General features: G+C 37.1%; 1 protein-coding gene across 50 annotated transcripts; it reads right to left on the bottom strand.

Annotated features, from left to right (window-relative positions):
* Positions 1-1,887: 1,887 nt before the first annotated feature.
* LOC18437657 (ADP-ribosylation factor GTPase-activating protein AGD4) lies at positions 1,888-21,766 on the bottom strand. 50 transcript variants are annotated; one of them, XM_088847091.1, is made up of 20 exons: positions 21,662-21,766; positions 21,461-21,521; positions 19,109-19,185; positions 16,937-17,037; positions 15,428-15,498; positions 8,827-8,889; positions 8,656-8,700; positions 7,095-7,160; positions 6,957-7,004; positions 6,769-6,872; positions 6,626-6,667; positions 6,280-6,495; positions 5,903-6,034; positions 5,152-5,367; positions 4,711-4,797; positions 4,309-4,593; positions 3,608-3,729; positions 3,372-3,450; positions 2,792-3,249; positions 1,888-2,319 (listed from the first exon to the last, which is right to left on the bottom strand). In XM_088847091.1, the coding sequence occupies exons 9-20, from the start codon at positions 6,970-6,972 to the stop codon at positions 2,205-2,207; spliced, it is 1,872 nt and encodes a 623-aa protein (XP_088703217.1). In that variant the 5' UTR covers positions 6,973-7,004; positions 7,095-7,160; positions 8,656-8,700; positions 8,827-8,889; positions 15,428-15,498; positions 16,937-17,037; positions 19,109-19,185; positions 21,461-21,521; positions 21,662-21,766; the 3' UTR covers positions 1,888-2,204. The 50 variants fall into 50 exon arrangements, 47 of the variants coding, with proteins under 47 accessions (XP_088703217.1, XP_088703223.1, XP_088703188.1 ...); XM_088847097.1 differs by having other exon boundaries at positions 4,309-4,590; XM_088847062.1 differs by having other exon boundaries at positions 6,769-6,864.
* Between the last annotated feature and the right edge of the window lie 155 nt (positions 21,767-21,921).

Below are 21,921 nucleotides of genomic sequence, written 5' to 3'. Positions count from 1 at the left end.
TATCTGAGCTGTCAAGTTTCAATATTTGAAGTGTTTATAGATCTATCAAAGCAATATTATTCTTGAAGCTTTAAATTTTATAATTAGAGATGAAAATAGATTTTCAGACTATCACCAAGATTTTTGCAACCGAAAAATCATATTTCAATATTATTTAGAGGTTAGAGCCTCAATTTTATACAAACTAACCCAAATATTCTTAAAATACATGAGACGGTTCTTAAATATCAAAAATAAAGAGAGATTTTTCCATTAATTTCCCAAATGTTACAAGACAATTAAAGGATTAATTATTTAATATTTTACCTTTTCGATTTAATTTCATAAAATCTTCATAATACACAAGACCATGAGTTGGAATACCCAAAATGGATAAACTATCAAAGAATTGTGTACAATGAGACCTTTATCTTTGTCCCAATCGCTCATATTTATTCGAAGTCAAATCGGTCTCTCTTTTTTTTTCCACTTTTCCTACAATATTTGATGTCTCCTACTTTAATTTTCATAGGGAAAGGAATAAGGAGGCTTAGAAAATAAGGGTTCGGTTTACAGCACAACTTTACGAAAAGCAAAGCCATAATTGCCAATCTTGCCTTTGAAATGTCTTAAAATTTTATTTTTATTTTTTTTTTGTATATGTTGATCACAATTATTCTCACTCATTAGATGTAAAATTAAATAGCTTGAGATACATTACTAACTCCAAGAAAAAAAAATGTAAAAACATTATGCCTATTCAATGACACTTTTACAACCACCCATTTTCAAATTTAAAAAAAACCATTTCAAATTTAAAGGATAAGCATGAATGTGACATTCATATACAAAAGATAAATGGCCTCTTTGTAAACAATCCCATTTATTTTTACCCTTAATTATGAATCTTAAATTTTTACTGTTATGCATAATTGACGGATCTATGAATACTTAAAAATGACAGTGATAACATGTCCTTATTTTAAAAGTATGAATTCCCTATTTTCATCTGCATTGTGTGAATTTTATGTCACATTTTGTAATGCATTATTGTTTGCATTATTATTTTTAGAATATGAATTCCTTTATAGCTATAATGCATTATTGTTTTTAGATCTACATGGTGTGATTTACATCCCATGGTTCATGACTAAAAGTAATTGTCATGTGCTTACATAAAAAAAAAAGATCTTACAATCCCTCCATATCATCCCTTGAAAGGTGTTGATTGAAATCAAATTATTGTTTGGAATCAGCCGGATCAAATTTTCATTTATCCATGTTGCAATTTAGCCTTGAAAGGTGTTCTGATTTTTAAATTCAAATTGGTTCCAAGTTCAAGTGGACTCTCCGTTGAAAAATGCCATTTATCACACACACACACTCTCTCTCTCTCTCTCTCTCTCTCCACTACCCCTTCCCTGTCACAACTGCAATCTTACGTTTGTCAGCACCGCACCATTACTACTATTGAGCCACCACAATACCACATGCACCACCACCACTTCACCACCGTTGCACCACCACCACTTCACCACCGTTGCACCACTACCATTACCACTGCTGCTCACCACATTCACCACCACCACCACTCCATTCGTACCACAATTACCCCCCACCAGCATCTCACCAGTACCATACCTCCGCCACCATATGACATATGACCACCACCACCCCCCCATGACCACCATTGTGCCACTATCATACTGCTCACCACTACCACCACATCACACCATCTTTTTTGGGTGAATACCATTTTGCCATCATCAGCCCCACCATCACACCACACAATGCAAATTGCAATTCAAATTAGAACAATCGAAGGCCCTAAATAGCAAACAATAATCGACAAGGAAATGTATTTCATCAATTACAATTCAGATAAAAAAAAATCACTATTTAATGAAATTTGAAATCAAACGGTGCCTTAGTAATTTCTTTTTTTCTGCTTAACGTTAATAACAAAGTACAATATAAGTTAGATAAAATAGTACAGGTTATCATGACATTGCTGTCCACAGTTCATAGTAATAATGGTACATCTCCTCTTTGCTACAACTGATGAGCGCCCGGATCTGACTTATGGCTACTGGTATTGGGATCTGATCCATGGCAACTGTATTGGAACAAGAACCTACCTTTAAAACTTCATGGTTGAAATCTCTCTCACATTACTGAAGGCAATTTGGCTGGATGGATAGTAGAAGTAAGCATGGTTTATGAATTCAGCTCGAACCCGCCAATAGAATGAAGAGTTCATCATCAGTTATAGCACCCAGTTCCATTGCTCTTTCTAAAGCACTTTTGCCGCCACCATCTTTAATTGATGGGCTTGATCCCCTGAGACATCAAACAAGGAACGAGATCTTTTATACAGAAAAACGTAAATAAACAGTCAAAATCATGTTAATCAGTTCCATAAAGTAAAGGAACAACGCTCTCAGGTCAAAGCAAGTGGGCACACATCTAACTCGCATTTCTTAAGACAAAATTCAGATGTGAGGACCCAATAGATTTTCTCGGATACAACCAACAAATTGGCATCAATGGACCTCGAAACCACAAGGGAGAGAATTTTATACAATTGTAACGAGCTGCCAAGGCCAGCACCCTGGCTCTGTGCAAAGAGATCGTCTCTCTCTCTCTCTCTCTCTCTCTCTCTCACACACACACAGCTTCATCGGGCTCAGAAGAAAACATGAGTGATCCTTTTTTGGTTTTTACATTGTGCAACATTACTTGAGATCAAATAGGCAAATGATTCCAACTGTTTGTATGAGAATCCATGTCTCTTTCCTTTTGCTACATTTACCTTCTGGCGAGAATCTTTGCAAAGGGATTGTTCCTACTCAATATGCAATGATGAAGAGGAGTTCTCCCATGGAAGTCACGGGCATTTACATCTGCACCGAACTGTAGAAGCAACTCGAGCATTGTGCGATCCCCCACATGACAAGCCAAATGCAGCAATGAGCAACCTTGAAGGCAATTTGATATTTCTCCTGAGTTCACCAGTCTCTCGCAAGATGCAGGATCAACTGGCTTTCTCTCTCTTAAATTAGTACCATCTAGCTCCCTCTGGTCTGTTACATGATGCATATCATCTGGGTTTGCCTGATCATAGATGATATTAATACTTGCACTAGAAGCCACAAGGAGGTGATAAACCTCTCGTATATTTTTAGCCTTGACAGCTTCCCAAATGAGGGCAGCGGGAGAAGGCAAATCAGGTTTAGTGTTTACTTTAACAACCAATTGTTTCTCCATGTACTGCATAATAAAAGAAAAGTTACCACTATATCATTTCTGCTAGTTGTAAGATTCAGAGACACCTAATTTGACAAATCTCTATTGACCCGCATAGTTACAAGAAGAGCCAATGGAAATCATACCTTTGCTTGGATATATTTCTCCTTTGCCAAAATGGGGTCCCTGTGGACTGGTTTTGTGATCATTTTGGAAACATCTCCTCTACATGAAATCAATCCAATCAAAATGAGTTACACAAAATCTAATGTCATCATACTCCGTTGTCCACATCTAAGTGTAAAATGCCTTAAAAAACAAAAAACAGAGAGGGGGGGAAAAAGTTGCATCATAGCTCTCCACTTTTTCTTTATTTATGTACCTTTCATCCTCAACTTGAAGAAGTCCTTCCCACACTGAGTTACAATAAGCATTGCCCAACTCACGGAATAAATCCATTATAGCAGGTTCCCACACCTTGACATCAAATGTTAGCGATCTGACCTGCAAAAATAAGGGACCAAGGCACATGAATCTCTTTCTTGACAGGCAACCAGATTTCACAAACGCTAGACATTCTTGTCAATTTACAAGCAAGAGACAGATGAATAGGAAGCGCAGCCTTTAGGATCCAAAAATATACATACAATTAGTGTTTCCTCACTGATAACAGCTATTAACTCTCAACTTCTCTCTTCCCTATTTTGGACAATGCTGATATAAATCCTTGAAAGGGATAAGAGCATACGCTCCTCTAATAGTTTCTATAGCAGACCATGATAAAACAGCTTTTGCCATAAAGAACGAAGATTTCGACCCAAAAATCCCACTAAACATAAGTATATTACTATATAAATATCCTTTCTAGGAAAGATACTTCCAGCAATCAGACCCACATGATCCTGCAAAGTTATAAACTATCGGCATGCTAATTAAAGAGCACTTTAGCTTCTATAAGGACAGGATAAGCACACTGAAAAGAACAGTCAATATTACATACTAGGAGGAAATAAAAATCTGAAGATACAAGAATATTAGAATATTTAGTATTTCTGAAGAAAACTGCTCGCAGGGCTTTCATACCTTCGAGATATGAACTCCAAGATTCCGGTGAACTCCAGAGCATTCAATGCATATCAAAATCCCAAGATTCAGAGATGCCCAATCCGGTTCAGAAGCACCACATTCTGCACAAGTATCATTTCCCCGAACTTCCCTGAGAATTCTGACAACCCTATTATGCCCTGAAAGGGTCGGGTCATCCTCTGATGTCACAACGGATGTATGAAACTCTCCTGATGGAGGACCAGATCCATACGCGTCACTTAAGCCACTATTCTCAATATTCATTTTTCGATCATCATACTGCTATGGACCAACCTGAAGTCATGTTAGATACTCATAGGCATACAAATTGTACATGTAAACCTAAAGCTTCAAAGACTTCAAATAACAACATCGAAGTGTGGTCCTTCAAACACTAACCTGCTCAGTTAAGTGAGAGTTCAGAAGGGATACAATAACTCCTGTTATTTTATCAACCCAAACCTTCCGCTCCGCACCATTTTCTGCCTATTAAAAGAGATAAAAGATGACAAACTTAGCCATGCTTTTTAGCATCCTTTGATGCAAAAACTTACAACGGCATGTTTGTTTTGGTGACATTTTGGGTAGTGGGAGACCCGAGTTCCACCAAAACATCTCCTGTGTTTGTTTCAGGAGTATGGAAGCCGCAAAGTAGAAGTGTGGCATTCCATGCTCAGCATCAAAAGCCCCTTTTTTAGTAAGGGGCAGCTTCCATGCTTTAGCTACCATGTGAAGCCGCTCCTTCCATGATTTGAGGATGAGGGGGCTTTGGTAGTCCCCCTCTTCAACGCATCAAACAAGCCCTACGCTCTATGTAGAAGGAAAGGTTGGTTTTTATGCCTGTAACGTATATGTTTTCAAGGGAGAAATAATTCTGAAACAAAAACGAAGGTCTGTCTGCTCGGCATCAATTTTAATAGTTGCAGTTCGAAGATCCACAGTATGGCAACCAAGATTCTCATCACTCTGAGATGATCTGTGGTGACCTAACCGAAATCTACCAAACATTCCACTGCCAAGCTCAGATGCATACGTTGAGTGCTGTGATACAGATCCCTGGCAAATATAAAGAGAAAAAAAGTATTTAACAATTATGCCCCCAAGAGATAGCTCTGCAAAGTCAATAGTATATTCCTCAAAAATATTAATGCGATATTAAAATATGAAAAAAATTCAAGACTAAAAGATTCATGCGTGCGTGTGTACAAGACTTGCAACTTATTAGAGATAATAATTCCCTCAAAATTTTGGGTTTTGATTATAATTATGCCACTAAATTCGTTTCCAAATCAAATGCATCCACTTCCATGCCTAGTACAGGACATGGAGGTGAACCTACGACAACAAAAATTTGACTCTTCCAACTAAGACAACCGTAGTTCATCGATCAGTTTAATGATTTGACTCAACTTGTTTGCATAATTAGACAGCATTGAAATAGTTTCTGATTGTAAAGTGGGACAATCAAAATTAAGACAAACCGCCCTGATTACACAATAGTAAATAAGAGAAAATCTTTTAGCAGTTTCTTGCTGTTGCACTATATATCAAAAAATTTTTTAAAGAGAAACCCAAATGCTCTATACCATACCATAGGCTTGCTCCCTGAATTTCGGTAATAATACAATGTTCCATGACTGTCAAGTACAAAGAACCTTCTCTTCCAATCGCCTCTCAAATTTGACGATCGCTTCAAGAGATAACCTTGCTTAATTGTTTGGACCTGCCAAAGAAAGGGAAGAGCTTGAATTCACTCTATAAAAATTCTTAAGCAACAACACGTACAAGTACAAGGGAAGATGACACTGATTAGATCCACACTATCAAAACATCAAAATGGAGAATTGAATCTCACTATGCAAATTCCACTAAGAACCTTGTTACTTGATCTTCCACAAGAACAGCAACTATAGAATGCTTTCCCCAAGTGACACAATCACAGAAACAGTGTTGGTTGCGAGAAACTACCTTTCCTTTTGCAGTGGACTGCATCAGGGCTTCTATGGATTTGTATGAATTTGTGCCAACAACATGAATACCATCAGCGCTCGTTGAAGTCTCTATATCACCAGAAGCACGTTGGTTTTCTAGCTCCACCTGGGTTCTGTACTCCTGAATCCTCTTTGCCAGTTCATCTTGTTCAACATGGGCCATTTCCTTTGATTGTTGTGAATATGTGAGAACCTTAAAACAAAACCAAAAATCCATTAGCTGCTGAAAAAAGAATTAGCATTTATGTGGAAATTGTAGATTGCTTCAATGTTCAAGATGTTCAATAGACATTGTTTCAGGTACATCAGAGATAAAGTCTTACCTCATAAATGAAGGGTTCCAATTGGCTAAATAACTCATAGCCCTAATGGTCATAAAATCATTAAGGTCACTAACCTATGTATAGAAAAATAAGAAATGCACTCTGAAAATAATCTGAAATAAAACCATAATTGCAAGGTTAACCTGTTTAAAGTAACGCATATGAGCATCCACCACTGCACTGAGAGATTCCAAGAACTCGTATTTTTTCTTTGCTTCAATACTTGTAAGAGCATTCACCTGAATTCCTTAACGACCAACTGAATAGTTGGAAACGTTGAAAAGTAGGTCCCTATGAAAAAACAAACTGGAGAAAAACTTATCATACTTACTAGATTGAAACGACATCTCTCAAACGATGACCTCGAGTTTTGAAGATCCTGCACAAAACAGGGTGTGAAAATTCTGCCAGATAATCATAAGCTCAATGTCCAATGGTCATTACCAAAAAATAGAGATCAAAAGCTCACTTCTTCTAGTTCAGATACAATCTCTGGTCGTGTGCCCTTCTTTATTGACATAAACTTTTCACGTGCCTGAAATATGACAGTTAATACATCATGGAAGTCCATAGCCCAATCAAAACAGTATGACATGAAATGTTTATTGACAAATGACAGCAACAAAACAAAGCAGGACCATCTCATTGACTCTCCAGCTCCACATAGAACTGTACAGCTAGTATGAACAACGAATTCAATGAATGACTCCACATAACATTATAACGCACATAAAAAGTAGGAGCCCCAAATGTGAAAACTTGTGAGGCATGAAACGAGCCACCAAAATACAACATCAACACACGCTTCTTGAAGAGTAGTCAAGATAAGAGGGAGCGATGGAATTTCTGACCATGCATACACATGTGAATCACATTCAATCCAAGAAAATAAAATATTGGGAAATTTATCAAAATACACATAAGAAATCAGCTATTTAACATTTTAATCATATCTTCGGATTTAATTTCCAAATACCCATCAAAATACACATGCCCATTAGCTGGAATAAGTAAAAAAGGGTAAAGTATTAAAGGTGGAAGAGTTAGGTGTATTACCCATCAAAATACACATGACCATGAGTTGGAATAAGTACAAAAGGGTAAAGTATTAAATGTGGAAAAGTTAGGTGAATTTTGATAAATTTCCTTAAAATATTCGATCATGAAATATTTTAAGAAAAATTCAATATATTGCCAACTTGAAATCAACAGTGAACAAAACAATATTCCCTACACATTTTCATGGGCCAGATTCTAATAAGAGCATTTACTCAATTCAAGGAACAAAACTTAACCAAAAGAGAGTTACAAGAGGCACAGAAAAAATGATGCAATTTGTATTATACAAAATGAAAGCTCTCCAAAAAAACATATTACAAATAGCCTCTAATAAATGGAATTCTCAAAAGGATATTTGATCATGCTCCTTGATTAGTTGCATTACTCTAATAGCAGTTCAACATCAGAGTATAACTTTTATGTTTCCACATGTACTACTAACATTTATCCTGTTGAAGTGGAAGAAAACAGATAAAACAACAGATTGACAGGTACGCAGGGATTTCTTCCAGCTTGGCATCATCATAACAAAATTGTATCCATGTTACAACTTATAACTGTATTAGGAGTAACCCATACAGCTAGGTAAAAATTTTAACATGCTTGGTGGGAAGTAACATAATAGAACAAGTCCTTGACCCAAACACTTTCATAAATAACGTGACAATCAATTCAATGTGCTTAGTATGGGCATAAACTACTAGAATGGCCACAGAAGACATAGCATGATTTCTACAACAAATGTGGAAAATGAATATGAAGAAAACCTCAAATATCATATACGAGAGACAAGTAAGTTCATCACCACTATTGGATAAGCTCTATTCTACCTCAGCAATTGAGCAAGTTACAGCGCTCTGATTCTAACAAGTAATCAACCTAATCAGAAACACATCCTAATATATTCTAAAACTATATATCAAGCTATCATATCCAAAAGGAAAAACATTGAGGTGACAAAATAAAAGTACCTGATCGTAGCCAAATGCAGCTTTCTCATAGCGTCGCCGACAATCCTACCAAGGCAAATAAAATTGCATTTTGTCATGATATCAGAAAATAGCAGCCTCCATAACAACTACATGAACTGCATACATAATTGTCTAACTGATAATCAAAATAGAAACCAAATAGAAAGATACCTTAGCATTTTGCAGATCTACATTTGCAAACTGAATTAGTCGATTACTCAGCATATGCTCCACCTACAATAGTGAAGACATGTTAAACAACTCGACAATATAGTAAATGTAAAACAAAGATATACCAATTGAATCCATATATCTACAATATATTACAATACTAAATTCAGAAGGATATACCAATTGAATCCATATATCAACTAAGCAAATAGGTATTGAGAACATGCTTCCAGTTAAAATAACTCATAAAGCCGATGAAACAATTAATAGCATATGCATTTATAAGAACTATAGTAAGTCACCACATGTGCTGAGAGCTAATTCCACTGAACAGTACAAAACAAAGGCCCAGTGCTTGTCACTTCAAACAAAATAAATCAAAACCTTAAGCAGCATTCCTGTTGAAATTTTAGCTAGCCAATATTGTTCAGTGTAACTAGCTCTCAGCACAAGGAAACAAATGCTTTAAATGTCGGAAATAAAGCACTTAAGTAGCCATACTAGATTTCAAATTGAGATGTAGCACAAACCATGTATTCCAGTTCAAGTTCTTCAACAAATACTTGATTTCAATAAGTTACATGAAAGGAATTTATCTAGTATGCCTAATGAATGCAAAAGAAGACAGCTAAAGTCCACATGGAACGCAGTTTCAGTATCTTATTACCAAATTATCGGGATGCAATGCAATCGACCAAACAATTTAAATCGCAGAGTTCCAGAATAAGGCCGAGGTGACGTACGAAGCCCCCAAGATCATGACAAATAACATATAGTGAGGAAGTCTTACATGGCATTCTTAATGACAAAGAAATGAACAAGAAGTTATGGACGATAAAGCATGGACATATAAAGGCTACAAAATCATAAAAGTAACATTAAAAATATCATTGGAAACATAAATAAGACAAGGTCAAAACCCTTATTTGACCCAGAAAGTAAATATAGTATTTCTAGTACACAAAATCAACTTGGCACTTGTTGTGATTAAAAAGGAAACAAATACATACATAAGTCAAGGTCACTTAAAACCCTTTTGGAAAGGAAAGAAAATCCCCAGTACATTATTCCTAGCACATGATGAAATTGTAAAAATTTTCATAAGAGGCATTAAACAAAGTTAGATTGACCCTTTATGAGAACAACTCAAGCTTAAAGGCAAAGCTGTCAAAGAGTAACCATGGAATGACAGTGAAGATCTTTGTTTTTTCTCATCAACAGCCCCAAAGATCAGATCCAGGCCACGTCGCCAAAGGATAGATGCAGGCCACATCGACTACCACACTAACCTCTCTCTCTCTCAAAAGGCAGGTCATGTCACGCGAGGACGGAAGTAGGTTTGATCAGCAAATAACCAATGGACAGATTCCAGGAGTACATTATGGGCAGACCCTTTCAACCCCAAGATGCCCTCCCCTATCCCCTCTTCTTTCTCACCCTTTCTTGCAATTCACTTTTCTTCCCCACTCGTCTCTCTAGCGCCCACCTCTCTTCCTCTTTCCACCTTCTCTCTTCTAACGCTCCCACACCTCAATGCTACTCCCCTTACAACTCAGCCGCCCAATGCACTACAGATGGCACTCTGAATTACAACCCGGGTTCCCAGGCACTAACATCCCTCTACTCCCTTTCTCTATCATGCACATTCCCCCAGTCTCCCACCTCCTTCAAATAAAATTCTCTTCCCCCTCCCTCCCTGCACCAATCTCCTACAGACTTCTTCTTTCCCTAACAAGTTCCCAACTTCTTCTTCTCTCTCTTATAAGTTCCCAACTTCTTCCCCATTCAAACCCTTCACTCTCTGTAATCCCCTTCCTCCACGAACTATCAGAAACAGTCCTCAGAGCCACACCCTCTAAAAAGCGGTCCATGAAGCTATGACCAGAAAGAGAATTTGACAGACGAATCCGACCCACCCTGCAGATTTTGAGACCAAGTTCTTCTACTCAGTTGACTTGGAAGAAATCCAGGGGATAGACCACAGCAGATCAGAGGCAACATCCACGACCTACTATTAGCCATAGATTTCAAACTTGAAGATACTACAGAAGACATACTGGAGGAATTGAAGAACTCCACTAAAAAGCATAAGGGCACTCAAGAACTCATAGGCATTAACTCCAACATATCCTATGAGAAACCTGAGAGTTCCTCAACAGCTACCCAGCCCCTAAGCTCTCTTCTCGGCAGAGCTACCAAGACACCATTCCAAGTTAGTTCTATAGAACTAGTATATATATATATATATATATATATATATATATATATATATATATATATATATATATATATATATATATATATATATATATATATATATACATAATATAGTACCATTGTACTATATCAAGTTACTACTATAGTATATGCTATATATTAGTATCTATATATATATATATATAAAATATACTATAGCAAGTCACTACTTTATTATATGTTATATAGAATTATTTAGAACTATAGTTCTACAATAAATTAGCAATCCATTACAGTGCTATAGAATATGTTATATGTAATACTATAGCATTGAATTATATTACTATAATCAATAGGACTATATATAGTACAAAATAGGACAGGGGGTGGAGATGGGTCTCTACCAGTATTACCCTAGACTCCTCCAGGGGCCTTCTGTCGCATGTCGACACGTTGTCTCACATGTCGATACCCCTAGACTAGGGACAAACACTTGTGCTGTATATCTTTTCATGTGCCTAGTATGTGTCACAATTGGAAGTGTCGGCACATAAGTGCCAACATCACATACATGATGCGCACTTTATTTTCAAAGTAAACCCAGTTGGATTTGAACTTGCATTGCTAGATCAGATAAAGTCTCATCTACCACACAGGCTAGCCACAATTGTTGTATATATAGCTTCTTTTTTCTTTTTCTTTTTTTTAAAAGAACTAGATTCTAGAATTCCTTTTTATTTTATAAAAAGAGGTTGAGAGCATTTGATCCCTAGACATGTTGACCTCAAATAAGATAGTCTACCATGTTAGCTCATAGACCATCGCTAGATCTTTTTTTTGTTTTTAAATAAGAATGTTGTAGCTTCCTTCTATTATTTAATAAAATATTTGCCCAAGAGGGGATTCGATCCTAGGATGAGTTGACTCTACCATATTATCCCTTGGATGATGATTTTATAAAAGTGATTAATTATTTATATAATAAAAATAAAATAATACATGCAATATATCATAACGAATTGTATGGACGTGTTGGGGAAGTACTAGGATATACTAGGATTTTTGGCCCACATACTAGACACCCCAACACGAACTGGACGCCAACACATGTGTCCATGTCCATGCAACACTGGCCTTTACTCCCTCATTTTCTATCTTATAAATTTATATTGTACCATTATGTAGTACAATTATATTGTACTAAATGTTATATAAAGAAATAGAGTGAGAGGTAGATGATGGGTTTCTACACTCTCTCCTTTTCTCTCTTTAACTTGCTACTTTCTTTTTAAAATTGTAAATTATATTACATATTATATATACATATACTAACTACCTTTATAAATGTGTGTGTGTTATACATCCCCCCCCCCAAATTGTCCCTCCTTAGGGGCGCCTCAATCAGGAGGCACGACGGGCAAAGCAGCGCTTAGGTGGCCATCTCCGCCTTTTTGAACACTGTCCAAACTGCATGGATCCATAGTGTTTGGGGCCTTTTGGCCCTATGATTGGGAGCCACTTTCCGCCTAGGAAGCCTCTGGTGTCATTTCGGTCATATGGGACCCCACAGCTTTTGACAAAATCAGTTCCTGCCTTGGTTCCTTTCTGCTGCAGCCTTGGTTCATTTTCTGTCGCAATAGGCCCTAAACGATGCTCTAACGGACACAACTGGAAAACCATTGCATTTTACGGCCCCAATCGGCCAAATCAAAGAGCAGATTTCTGGGGGGGGGAATCAGACTCAATGGCCCCGGGACAGCGCTCTATGTAGTGTTTAGGTCGTAACATCAACATCATATGGTCGTCCCATGAGAAGAACATCCATCGCTTACATCAATTATGTTTCACTTCTCAGACTTCATCCATCACAAAGGGCCTACGAATATACCAGTCTCTAGAGCCTCCTTCACCTTGTCAGACCAGGTCCAAAATTCAGTCATGACAAAGCTGGATATGTTCCTTATCCGAATGCGAAGAACTATTCCCTGAGGCGCACTCTAGAACCCTTCACAAGGCCACATTGGACTACATGCCCATCCTTTTAGGCATGGAGCCTGTTCTTAGGGCCTCTAAACCTTTTCACTTTGGGTTGTCCAGGCTTGAAGAGGCAGAACTACTCTGCTTGATCCCTTCATGCTGGTCCTCCTATCCTGTTTTTGTGGGCTGATCTCCAAAATGTCAGCTGTTCAAAGGGAAGGTCCCAAAATTTTGGTAATATTAGGCTAAAGAATGATAATCTTCTCAGGGAAATAGAAGATCTAGACCTCACGGAGGAAGCACGCAACTTATCTCAAGAAGGAAGGCATAAGACAGTGATATCCAAGTGTAAATTCTAAAAAGTCCTCAAACAAGATAAATTATATTGGCTACAAAAATCAAAAGTAAATGGTTGCAAGGAGATAGAGACACGGCATTATTCCACAAAATTGCCAGCTATAGGAGAGCAATTATCATCACCCAAATATTCATGAGGTTTGCACTATAGTAGAACCAGCAGAAAAACAAGGTGTGATTACTCAGTTTTTTTAGAACTTGTTCACGCCACATCTTAGGACTAATGTTGGCATCCACAACCTCTAATTAAGATCCATTCCGGGTGAGCAGGCTGCGTGGCTCGAGGGACCTTTTGAAGTAGATGAAATAAACCCAATGGCTTCCCCACGATCCTCTTACAGGTTTTGGGACACTCGCACCCCAAACATCTTGCCATTTTTGCTGAACTTCCAATAAGGGGTGATCAATGTTGCATGGACACCGACAGGGATGTCAGTATTTAGTACATGTCTAGGTGTCTACTATGTAGGCCAAAAATCACAGTTCTTCCCCGATATGTCCATACGGTTCTTAAACATCATATATTATGTGTGTTATTTTATTGTTATATAACAAATTAGTTACTTTTGTAACATCACAGTCCAAGGGATGGTATCGTAGAGTGGCCATATTAGGCATCAACGCTTCCAAGGATCTAATCCCCTCTTAGGGGATTTTTTTTTTTTTATTGAATAAAAGAGGAAAGCTACATGATTCCTATAAAATAAAGAAAGAAAGAAAAAAAAACAATCATACAATAATAGTCCAAAAGAAAAGGCTTCTTACACAATAGGGCCCTCTACCATGAATCACTTACACCAAAGAGGAATACAATTAGGAAGCTGGTGCACCATGTGTAAAACAAGTGAGGAAACAGCTACCCCCACCTTCCCTTCATTGCAATGTGGCTGGCCAATTCTGAGACTCTAATAAAACTCTTTGACAGATTGTTGACAGATTGTACTCTCACATACCCCTCCCAGCTTCTGGGCTACTCCTTTCAAAACTTCTATGATGGACCTGGCTTGGTCCAATTTACTCAAAAAAAAGATGAACCTGGTTTGGTCCATTCATTTGGATGGAACGAACAGAAGACTTTCCGAAGGAAAAGAATCACAAGTTTAAGGGACCAGTGACAGATTGAACACCAAAGGAATTGGAATTTCCATGTTTCTCTACCTCGGATCTCTTGTGGAACTGGTACTACATTTTGAGGCTAACTCCCATAAGAATTCCGAGGTCCATGCACTGGATCCCTCCAAATCCAGGCACCGTCAAATTGAATTTCGATAGTTGTTCTCATCTTTTATTCTGCTGCCCTATTCAGGACCCTCAGGCAACCCACGTGAGCCACTGCTGAAGCAAAAGCCCTTCTCATGGGGCATAAGCTATTCCAGCAAGTATGGGGCACGTCCTTGCTGGAGGAGGGAGATTCCATGAATGCCATAAATTGGGCAAGAAAGCCCTGCCCATGGTGCGTAGAACATGTTTCCAAGGAAATCCACAAACTCTGCAACCAATTGAGATTCAATATTCATCACACATGGAGACAAGTGAATGCCCTTGCAGACTCGCTTGCTAAGGAGGGTACCGACTGCACTTCCCTAGCTATCTCTCAGCGAACTCACTAAAAGGAGCAAAGTAAGGACCTCAAGGCCCCCAAGAACTTGGTTCGTATAGCAATATTGTGAGGCTTGAACTATGGTTCACATTCTTCCCTTTTCTTTTCTTATCAACCTTGCCCCTCTTTTAGCCTTTCTCCACCCACTCGTCTACTTTGTTATTGGACCATAGCTACTTTGTCTTGTAATTTGGTTGTAGAGAGAACCACTTATTGTGCTTACCTGATTTTTATACTGACTTATACTTTCATAAATAATACAGTCAACATTTCTTATAGTAATAATAAAGAAAAACAATGAATATTCATCAACGTTGATACTATTTTAACTACATTTTAATTAAAACTTGAAAAGAAAAACAAAGAGCATAACAGTTATGAGATGTTAAGAGTCAGAAATTTTCTTTTTTTTTTTTTTTGGCTGGACAGTAATAAATTAAGCAAAAGATTAGACAGCATTAAGGGCATTACTTGAGATCGAAGAAGCTCCTTGTAGTTAGCAATTTCACGAAATGCAGTAATGAACTTGGATATGACAGGCCCTAGAAAACACAACCATGTAGACAAGAAGATATCAGATGTACAATAATTCAGGTGGAGAAGTATACCAAAGATACAAAACAAGATCACACTCAAAGCCACTTCTAGCAAACTCATTTAACCGATCATTAGGAGACAAAAACCACTATGCAAGAAAATCAACACTGAGCCAGACAATTGTATAAATTGGCTAAACTACTAAGTATAGGGATAAAGGCCAACCCAGATAGGTAGGGGAAGCTAGAAGGAGAATAAAAATGTTTGGAAAATAATTGTCTCCCAACATTGGGATTCTGAATCAACTTGTGCTACTCCTTTCACACAAGAGCCTCTTTACATACACATCAAGATAGCTGGTCTGGTCCCTCAGGAAGCAACATACTTACTGCAGATCATAAATCTTGTTGAAATCCCTTTTGCTTGCTAGTTCTCCGGTCAGAGGACCAAGAACGATAGCATCCAAGATTTGTCTCTAATCTACCAAACCTACAAGTAAGGGGTTGACCACTAAGGAAAGCATCACTTTGATTCTTCAAGTATGGACATAACAGATAGTAGTAACATATAGAAAAGTGAAAAGGCAAATATTCTGGAAGTCATTAAAAACAAGTCCAAGAAACTACAGTGAAACATTCCCAATCATGGGAGAAAACCGAGGCATGGAGATATCATATAGACCAAGTAGCTTAGACAGAAGACCAAGGAGCTAGATGAAAAAAGTATAATGCCCTCCAGAGTCAGGGTGTGACAAGCTCAAAGCATCAATAATGCAAATGAAAGTTAGATATATGAGCTGGCCGGACATGTTTTTAGAAAAAGGTTCTGGGATTAGTTGGTCACACAGCCACCAGATGCATTAAAGAAAACATAAAGGACAATAAAGGTGGGTAAAAAGGTGAGGAGAGGAGGAGAAAGCGAAAGGACAGAAAAGAGAAGTCATGATGAGTAGAGGAAAAAGGGATGGAGTTGGTAGATGATAGGGACCGAGTAGAAAAAGAAGGTTGATTTTCCGCACAGGTAAACAACCAATGAAGCGAGAACACGCCCAGGGTAGAGGGATTAGGGAGTAGATGAAAAACGGTACAAGGGTGTGCGCATGTGCAGATGGGTGTTTGTTTTGAGAGAGAGAGAGAGAGAGAGAGAGAGAACATAGGGAGGAGGAAAGATGTTGGAAAGAGGCAGATTGGTAATAATAAAATTCAACTTGAGCCATTCCCAAAAAATTTGTTAAGAATGGGAATCCCAGACGCAACTTAACCTTCCTTAAATATAGTGAAAACTCTAATAAGCATCACATCATTTTATGAAATCGTGTATGTCTTGCTCTTTTTTATGCCCTGTATGTCTATTTTTAAACATGCTACTGCCTGAATTTAGGATGCACCATCTAGTTTCCTACCATCAACAAATTTACAATCATAACTTTCAAATTCAAACAACCTCCTATAGCTATGCTGATGGGATCATCACGTCCACCTCCAAATTCCTCCAATGCATCTGCAAAAGCAATATCACCATCATATGCTTCTGCAAGAGCTGCCCTGAAAGGATAAAACTTAGAAATTTTTAGCACATCGGCTCCACGCTGTCACCCTCATGAAAAGAATACAAGTTGTAATAATCCAAAAAAATAAAATAATAAACACCATGTAAGAAATCTAAGCAGTTCTAAATATGTCCTCAAGCTCAGAAATTCCAGTGTTCATTGCTCAAGCAATACTTGGGGACAGTAGCTAACACAAGAATAATACAGCCCTCATCTTATTGACAACATAAATACAAGTAACTTAAGTTTATGCCAGTGTTTTAAAACCCAGACCCTTCGGATGAACTAGCCAGCAAGGAAATCGGCCCAGATTAGTGAATCACAAATTCAGACTGCCAATCCGAGAATCAGCCAACAAAAAAAAAAAAAAGTTGAAAAGATTAAAAAGTAAAAATAATGAAAAATAAAATATGTGGGAACTGCATGATCCGGCCGGTCCAAATCGCAAGTTCCCTGATAGAACCACCCGATTCCTTTGCAAAACCAGGCGGTTCCATGGGAACCAGGCCAATACCTAGTTCCGACAAGGAACCATGTTAGTCACCACTGGTTCCTAATCCAGATCGGGAGATCCCTCTGGATAACCGCTTTATAAACACTGGTTTACACTATGAAAGTGCAAAATCTACCAACATTAACACTAAACACGTAACTTTAAGCACCAATATGATGTGAAATACAACACCAAAAGCACACCATATGATGCCTCTAATTCTTGGAAGAGGATTCACCATATGATGCCTCTAATTCTTGGAAGAGGATTCACCATATGATGCCTCAAGAAGATCCCCAAATACAAACACCATTGTAGTTCATAAAACACGTGACACATCATAATGGAAAGAATGGTTCATCAGTGGAAAGCATTATAGTTCAAACATCCTCTCACATCATGGTGTTAAGAATCTAGTACACTGTTTCATGCTAGAATGACTACTCTTGATTTGAACCTACCGACCTCCGCCCACAAGGTGAAGAGAAGCAGAAAATCTTCTCACAGATCAATAGCCAAAACATTGTAGACACTCCAAATCTGTATGGCTGATGAGTATAACACTAGTGCAAGCATATCCAAATTTTACAAAGCACATGCAGTCAGGCTGTTCGGTAGAGTGATTAGCTATTACAAAATTATTAGATCACTATGTGCAATAAATATCCCAAAGAAGTTCAATAACTAACAGAGATTGTAGACCAAATAATTAAGGAGTATTTAGATGAGATTACATAGACAAATCAAAATGTCAAAGCTTCTAAATCTCTAGCTAATGTCACAGCTTCTAAATCTCTCGCTACACAGAGGGTGTGATGCAGGCCATTATTGTTCTTATTTTTTATTTTTATTTATTTCAAATGATGTATATTTTGGTTTTAGTTTTTGGTTTATTATTAGGTTTTTAAGTCTTGTAGGGAATTCGAGAATTTTTTTTCATATTTTTTATTTACTATTCACTGATTATTATTCATAATTACTGTTCATGATTACTGTTTACATTACTGTTCATGGATACTATTACATGTTACTGTTTCTAGGAGTATTTCTTAAATTTTCATATTGTTTAGGGGCAATTTAGAGTCTTAAATATGTACTTGGGTCTCAAGTTAATTTTAGGTTTTCATATGCTTATAAAAGGTCGGATTGGGATAATTATGTTAATGGAATGAATTTTATTTTATTAAAAAAGAAAGTTCTTTTTTTGGCTTGATTTACATTCATGTTTTTTCTCCATTATTGCTGATTTTCTTGTTTAAAGTTTGGAAAATAGGTAGATTCAAACTCCCACTTTCCTTCCTATATTAGGGTGGAAAGAAAAACATTAGTATACGGTATATTATGGGTGAAGGAACTTTTCACATAAGTGGATGATTATGTAGAGAGTCTAGGGTAGATAAAGATAGGAAACCAACATAAATGAAGATGTTATTTTTTTTCCTCACAGACAGAAATTACCTCAAGAAATCTGCACCTAAAAAAACAACAAAAAAGAAAAATTGCACTCAACCAAACTCATAAACTTTGGTACATAAAAACAGACAAAGTATCTATCAGGTATCAAGGTACTCACATAAATTTCTTACATCCCTTGTACAGCTTTATGCAACGCTCTCTGAGTACCTCTGTATTTTGCTCTACAAAATGAATCTGCATAGCCAACCAAAAGAAAAGAAAAGAAAAGAAAGAGAGAGTAAATTTTCCTCGATAATTTTTTACAAAAATTATAGGCCCCATTTGGCATTCCCCCATTCTATCAAGGAATGGGGTTATTAATGAACAAGGGCTTTTCTTTTCCTTATATAGGCAAGGAGCATTTTGAGGCACTTTCCAGATAAGCAGGGGAGAGAAATGGACGTTACTGATGAGCAGCAGGATGGGCCCAAACAATACCCTTTTCTACTCATGAGTGAGCAGGACAGAGATGAAATTATTCTTTGGTAAATAGTCCTTAAAACTGGACCTTAATGTTTTTCATCAGAAGGTGAACAAAAAAAGGAAATGGCAAGATACAGTATCATGCTCGACATTTCAAAATTGGGATATCTGTGCCATAAGGAATAATAGAAGACCAACATGTACCCCATAAAACATGCTCTGGAGACGAAGATAGTAATGCCAGAATGTTGAGGAAGAAATTATTCAAGCATCAAATGCAAAGGAGTACAAGTTCAAATCATTTTCAGTTGAATCAAAAGCAACTCAGAGAGAGAGAGAGAGAGAGAGAGAGAGTAGTCGATCATAGGATCTAGAAAAATTCACATATATGAAAAGCATTAGACCTTTCCATTTATCTGTTTAGGATTTAATCAAGTTTCCATCACAATCCAGCTTCTTCAAAATTAATACCATATAAGGAACTACAAACCACACAACAAGAATAGACTGAAGAAACTCCAAAATAATGTTGTTAGATTCACTTCACTTCAGTGAATTTGGCTGAAATATTTGGGTTTTACATCCAAACCGAGGTGAAGCGAATCTGAAGCCAAATGGATTTCGGGGTGATTCGGAAGTTTTCAGGGTCTCGGAGAGATTCCACTGAAGAAACCAAAGAGGCCCTCTTCAACTGAACCCGAACAGGAAGGAAATTGACCTCTTTTTTTCATCAGGCAATTTTGGTGGAAATAGAAGAGGGGGGAAAATAGCCCAAAGAATGTAAAAATATGAAAAAGAAAAACCCACTACTTAAAAGTTAAAAAATAAATAGCCCTTTTCCATTAGTATTTATTTTTTTAATCTCCTTCTCCATTAGTAATTTTTCAAACTTGAATTGGAAATTTGAAACCCCCGCTTCCCCTCTTTCGAAATTGAAATCAAGCTTTTTTACAGGCAATCCTTGCTCATCACGTCTTGTGGTCGACCCTCCCTCCCTCCCTCCCTCCCATACAATATACCTAATGCAGTGAAATTGGACATGATTAATTATGGAATTCATAGATCAGTAACTCAAATTTGAACAGGAATTACAGAGGGGCATATATTCAAATAAATAAGTTTACTGAAAAAAATATCATTTAGATTATATCCCTCTCTCCCCATTTGCATATGGAAGATGCTACCGAATTTCAAATTTCAATACTACAAGTAATGATATTTCAATATTAATTGTCAGCTTGAGTTGAAAATTACTTCTACATTTTTGTCTTTATTTTTATGAGTTGTCAGATTTAAAAAAAAATCTATTTCTTATTGTTTATTTTTTCCAATACTGAAGAGAAAAACAAATTGAATCTGGTGAAGAGCTTCCTTTTACCAACCAAACTAGAGAAGCCTCCGAAGAGAATATAACCACATAAAATTGCTTCATATAAAGTGGGGTATTTCATCTTGACCATTTCTGTGCTGAGCTCCCAAAGGGTAATGCTAATTCTAGGGAAAAAGTGAAAAATGAAGAACCCCGCAATCTTTATCTCAATTATCAGGTAACAAATCCAGTTCTTACTGAATAAATTACCCTCTCACATATTACTCCCCAGTTTATCATGGTTTATATTTGATAGGCAAGATAGTATCCAAACTGACATAATGTTATGAATCAAACCAATCGAGAAGCTCAGACAAGGTTCTTCATACAATGATAAAGCTACTCCTTAGGTATAATGTTCAATTTATATTATTCAAGCTTTATAAAAAAAACTATTCATACTCAGCAGTTGCCTCAACGAGTCTGTCAAGAAAAAAAAACAGTTTCCTCAACCAAAATCGTGTTTTAAAACGAAGATTTGAGCAATAAAAATGAAGAATTTACAGAAGAAGCTCGTTTATACATTGCAGAATCACATAGACCTTCAAAATCCATTAAATCATCGAAATAAAGGTATTGAAATAAATCAGAGTATGCCAATTATTGATTATATAATTGAAGCATAGTTTCAGAACTCAGATAATGAAAATGATTCAAATGGGAGGATAATAAATTAACTCAATGATTCACCAGGAGCCACAGTAAATGGTAACCATTAACAGCATCAGAACTGAAAACACTGAAAAGAAAGCATATAAGCAAGTAACAGAGACCTAGAAAAGCAGGAAAGCATAATTAGCAGGTTGCTGAGAAATAATCTCTCTCTAGAAATAATCCCTCCCTCTCTCTCTCTCTCTCTAAAAAGTAAAAAGAACTGACCTGTTTCCGGAACATGGGGGAGTCCTCAAGCCTGGTGAAGGTCATCATTTTGTCTGCACAAAGGAGGACCTCCTCTCTCTCTCTCTCTCTCTCTCTGATCAATGTGCTTTGGATCTCCCTCTCTCACTACTTGTTAAGGGCTTTTTAGGGTCAAATAAAATAATAAACGAAACTGTGATAGTCAAATAACCTAAACATTTTATAAAATGACAAAGGGATCCCGACTTTCTTTGATATGTCAAGCTCATCCTCATGGAACA

This window comes from Amborella trichopoda, chromosome 9 (genome assembly GCF_054954075.1).
Source record: "Amborella trichopoda isolate Santa Cruz 75 chromosome 9, AtrichopodaSantaCruz75HAP2 v2.0, whole genome shotgun sequence".
Lineage (NCBI taxonomy): Eukaryota > Viridiplantae > Streptophyta > Magnoliopsida > Amborellales > Amborellaceae > Amborella > Amborella trichopoda.
The sequence above is the reverse complement of the archived record's forward strand: the minus strand, read 5'-3'. Positions and strand labels throughout refer to the sequence as shown.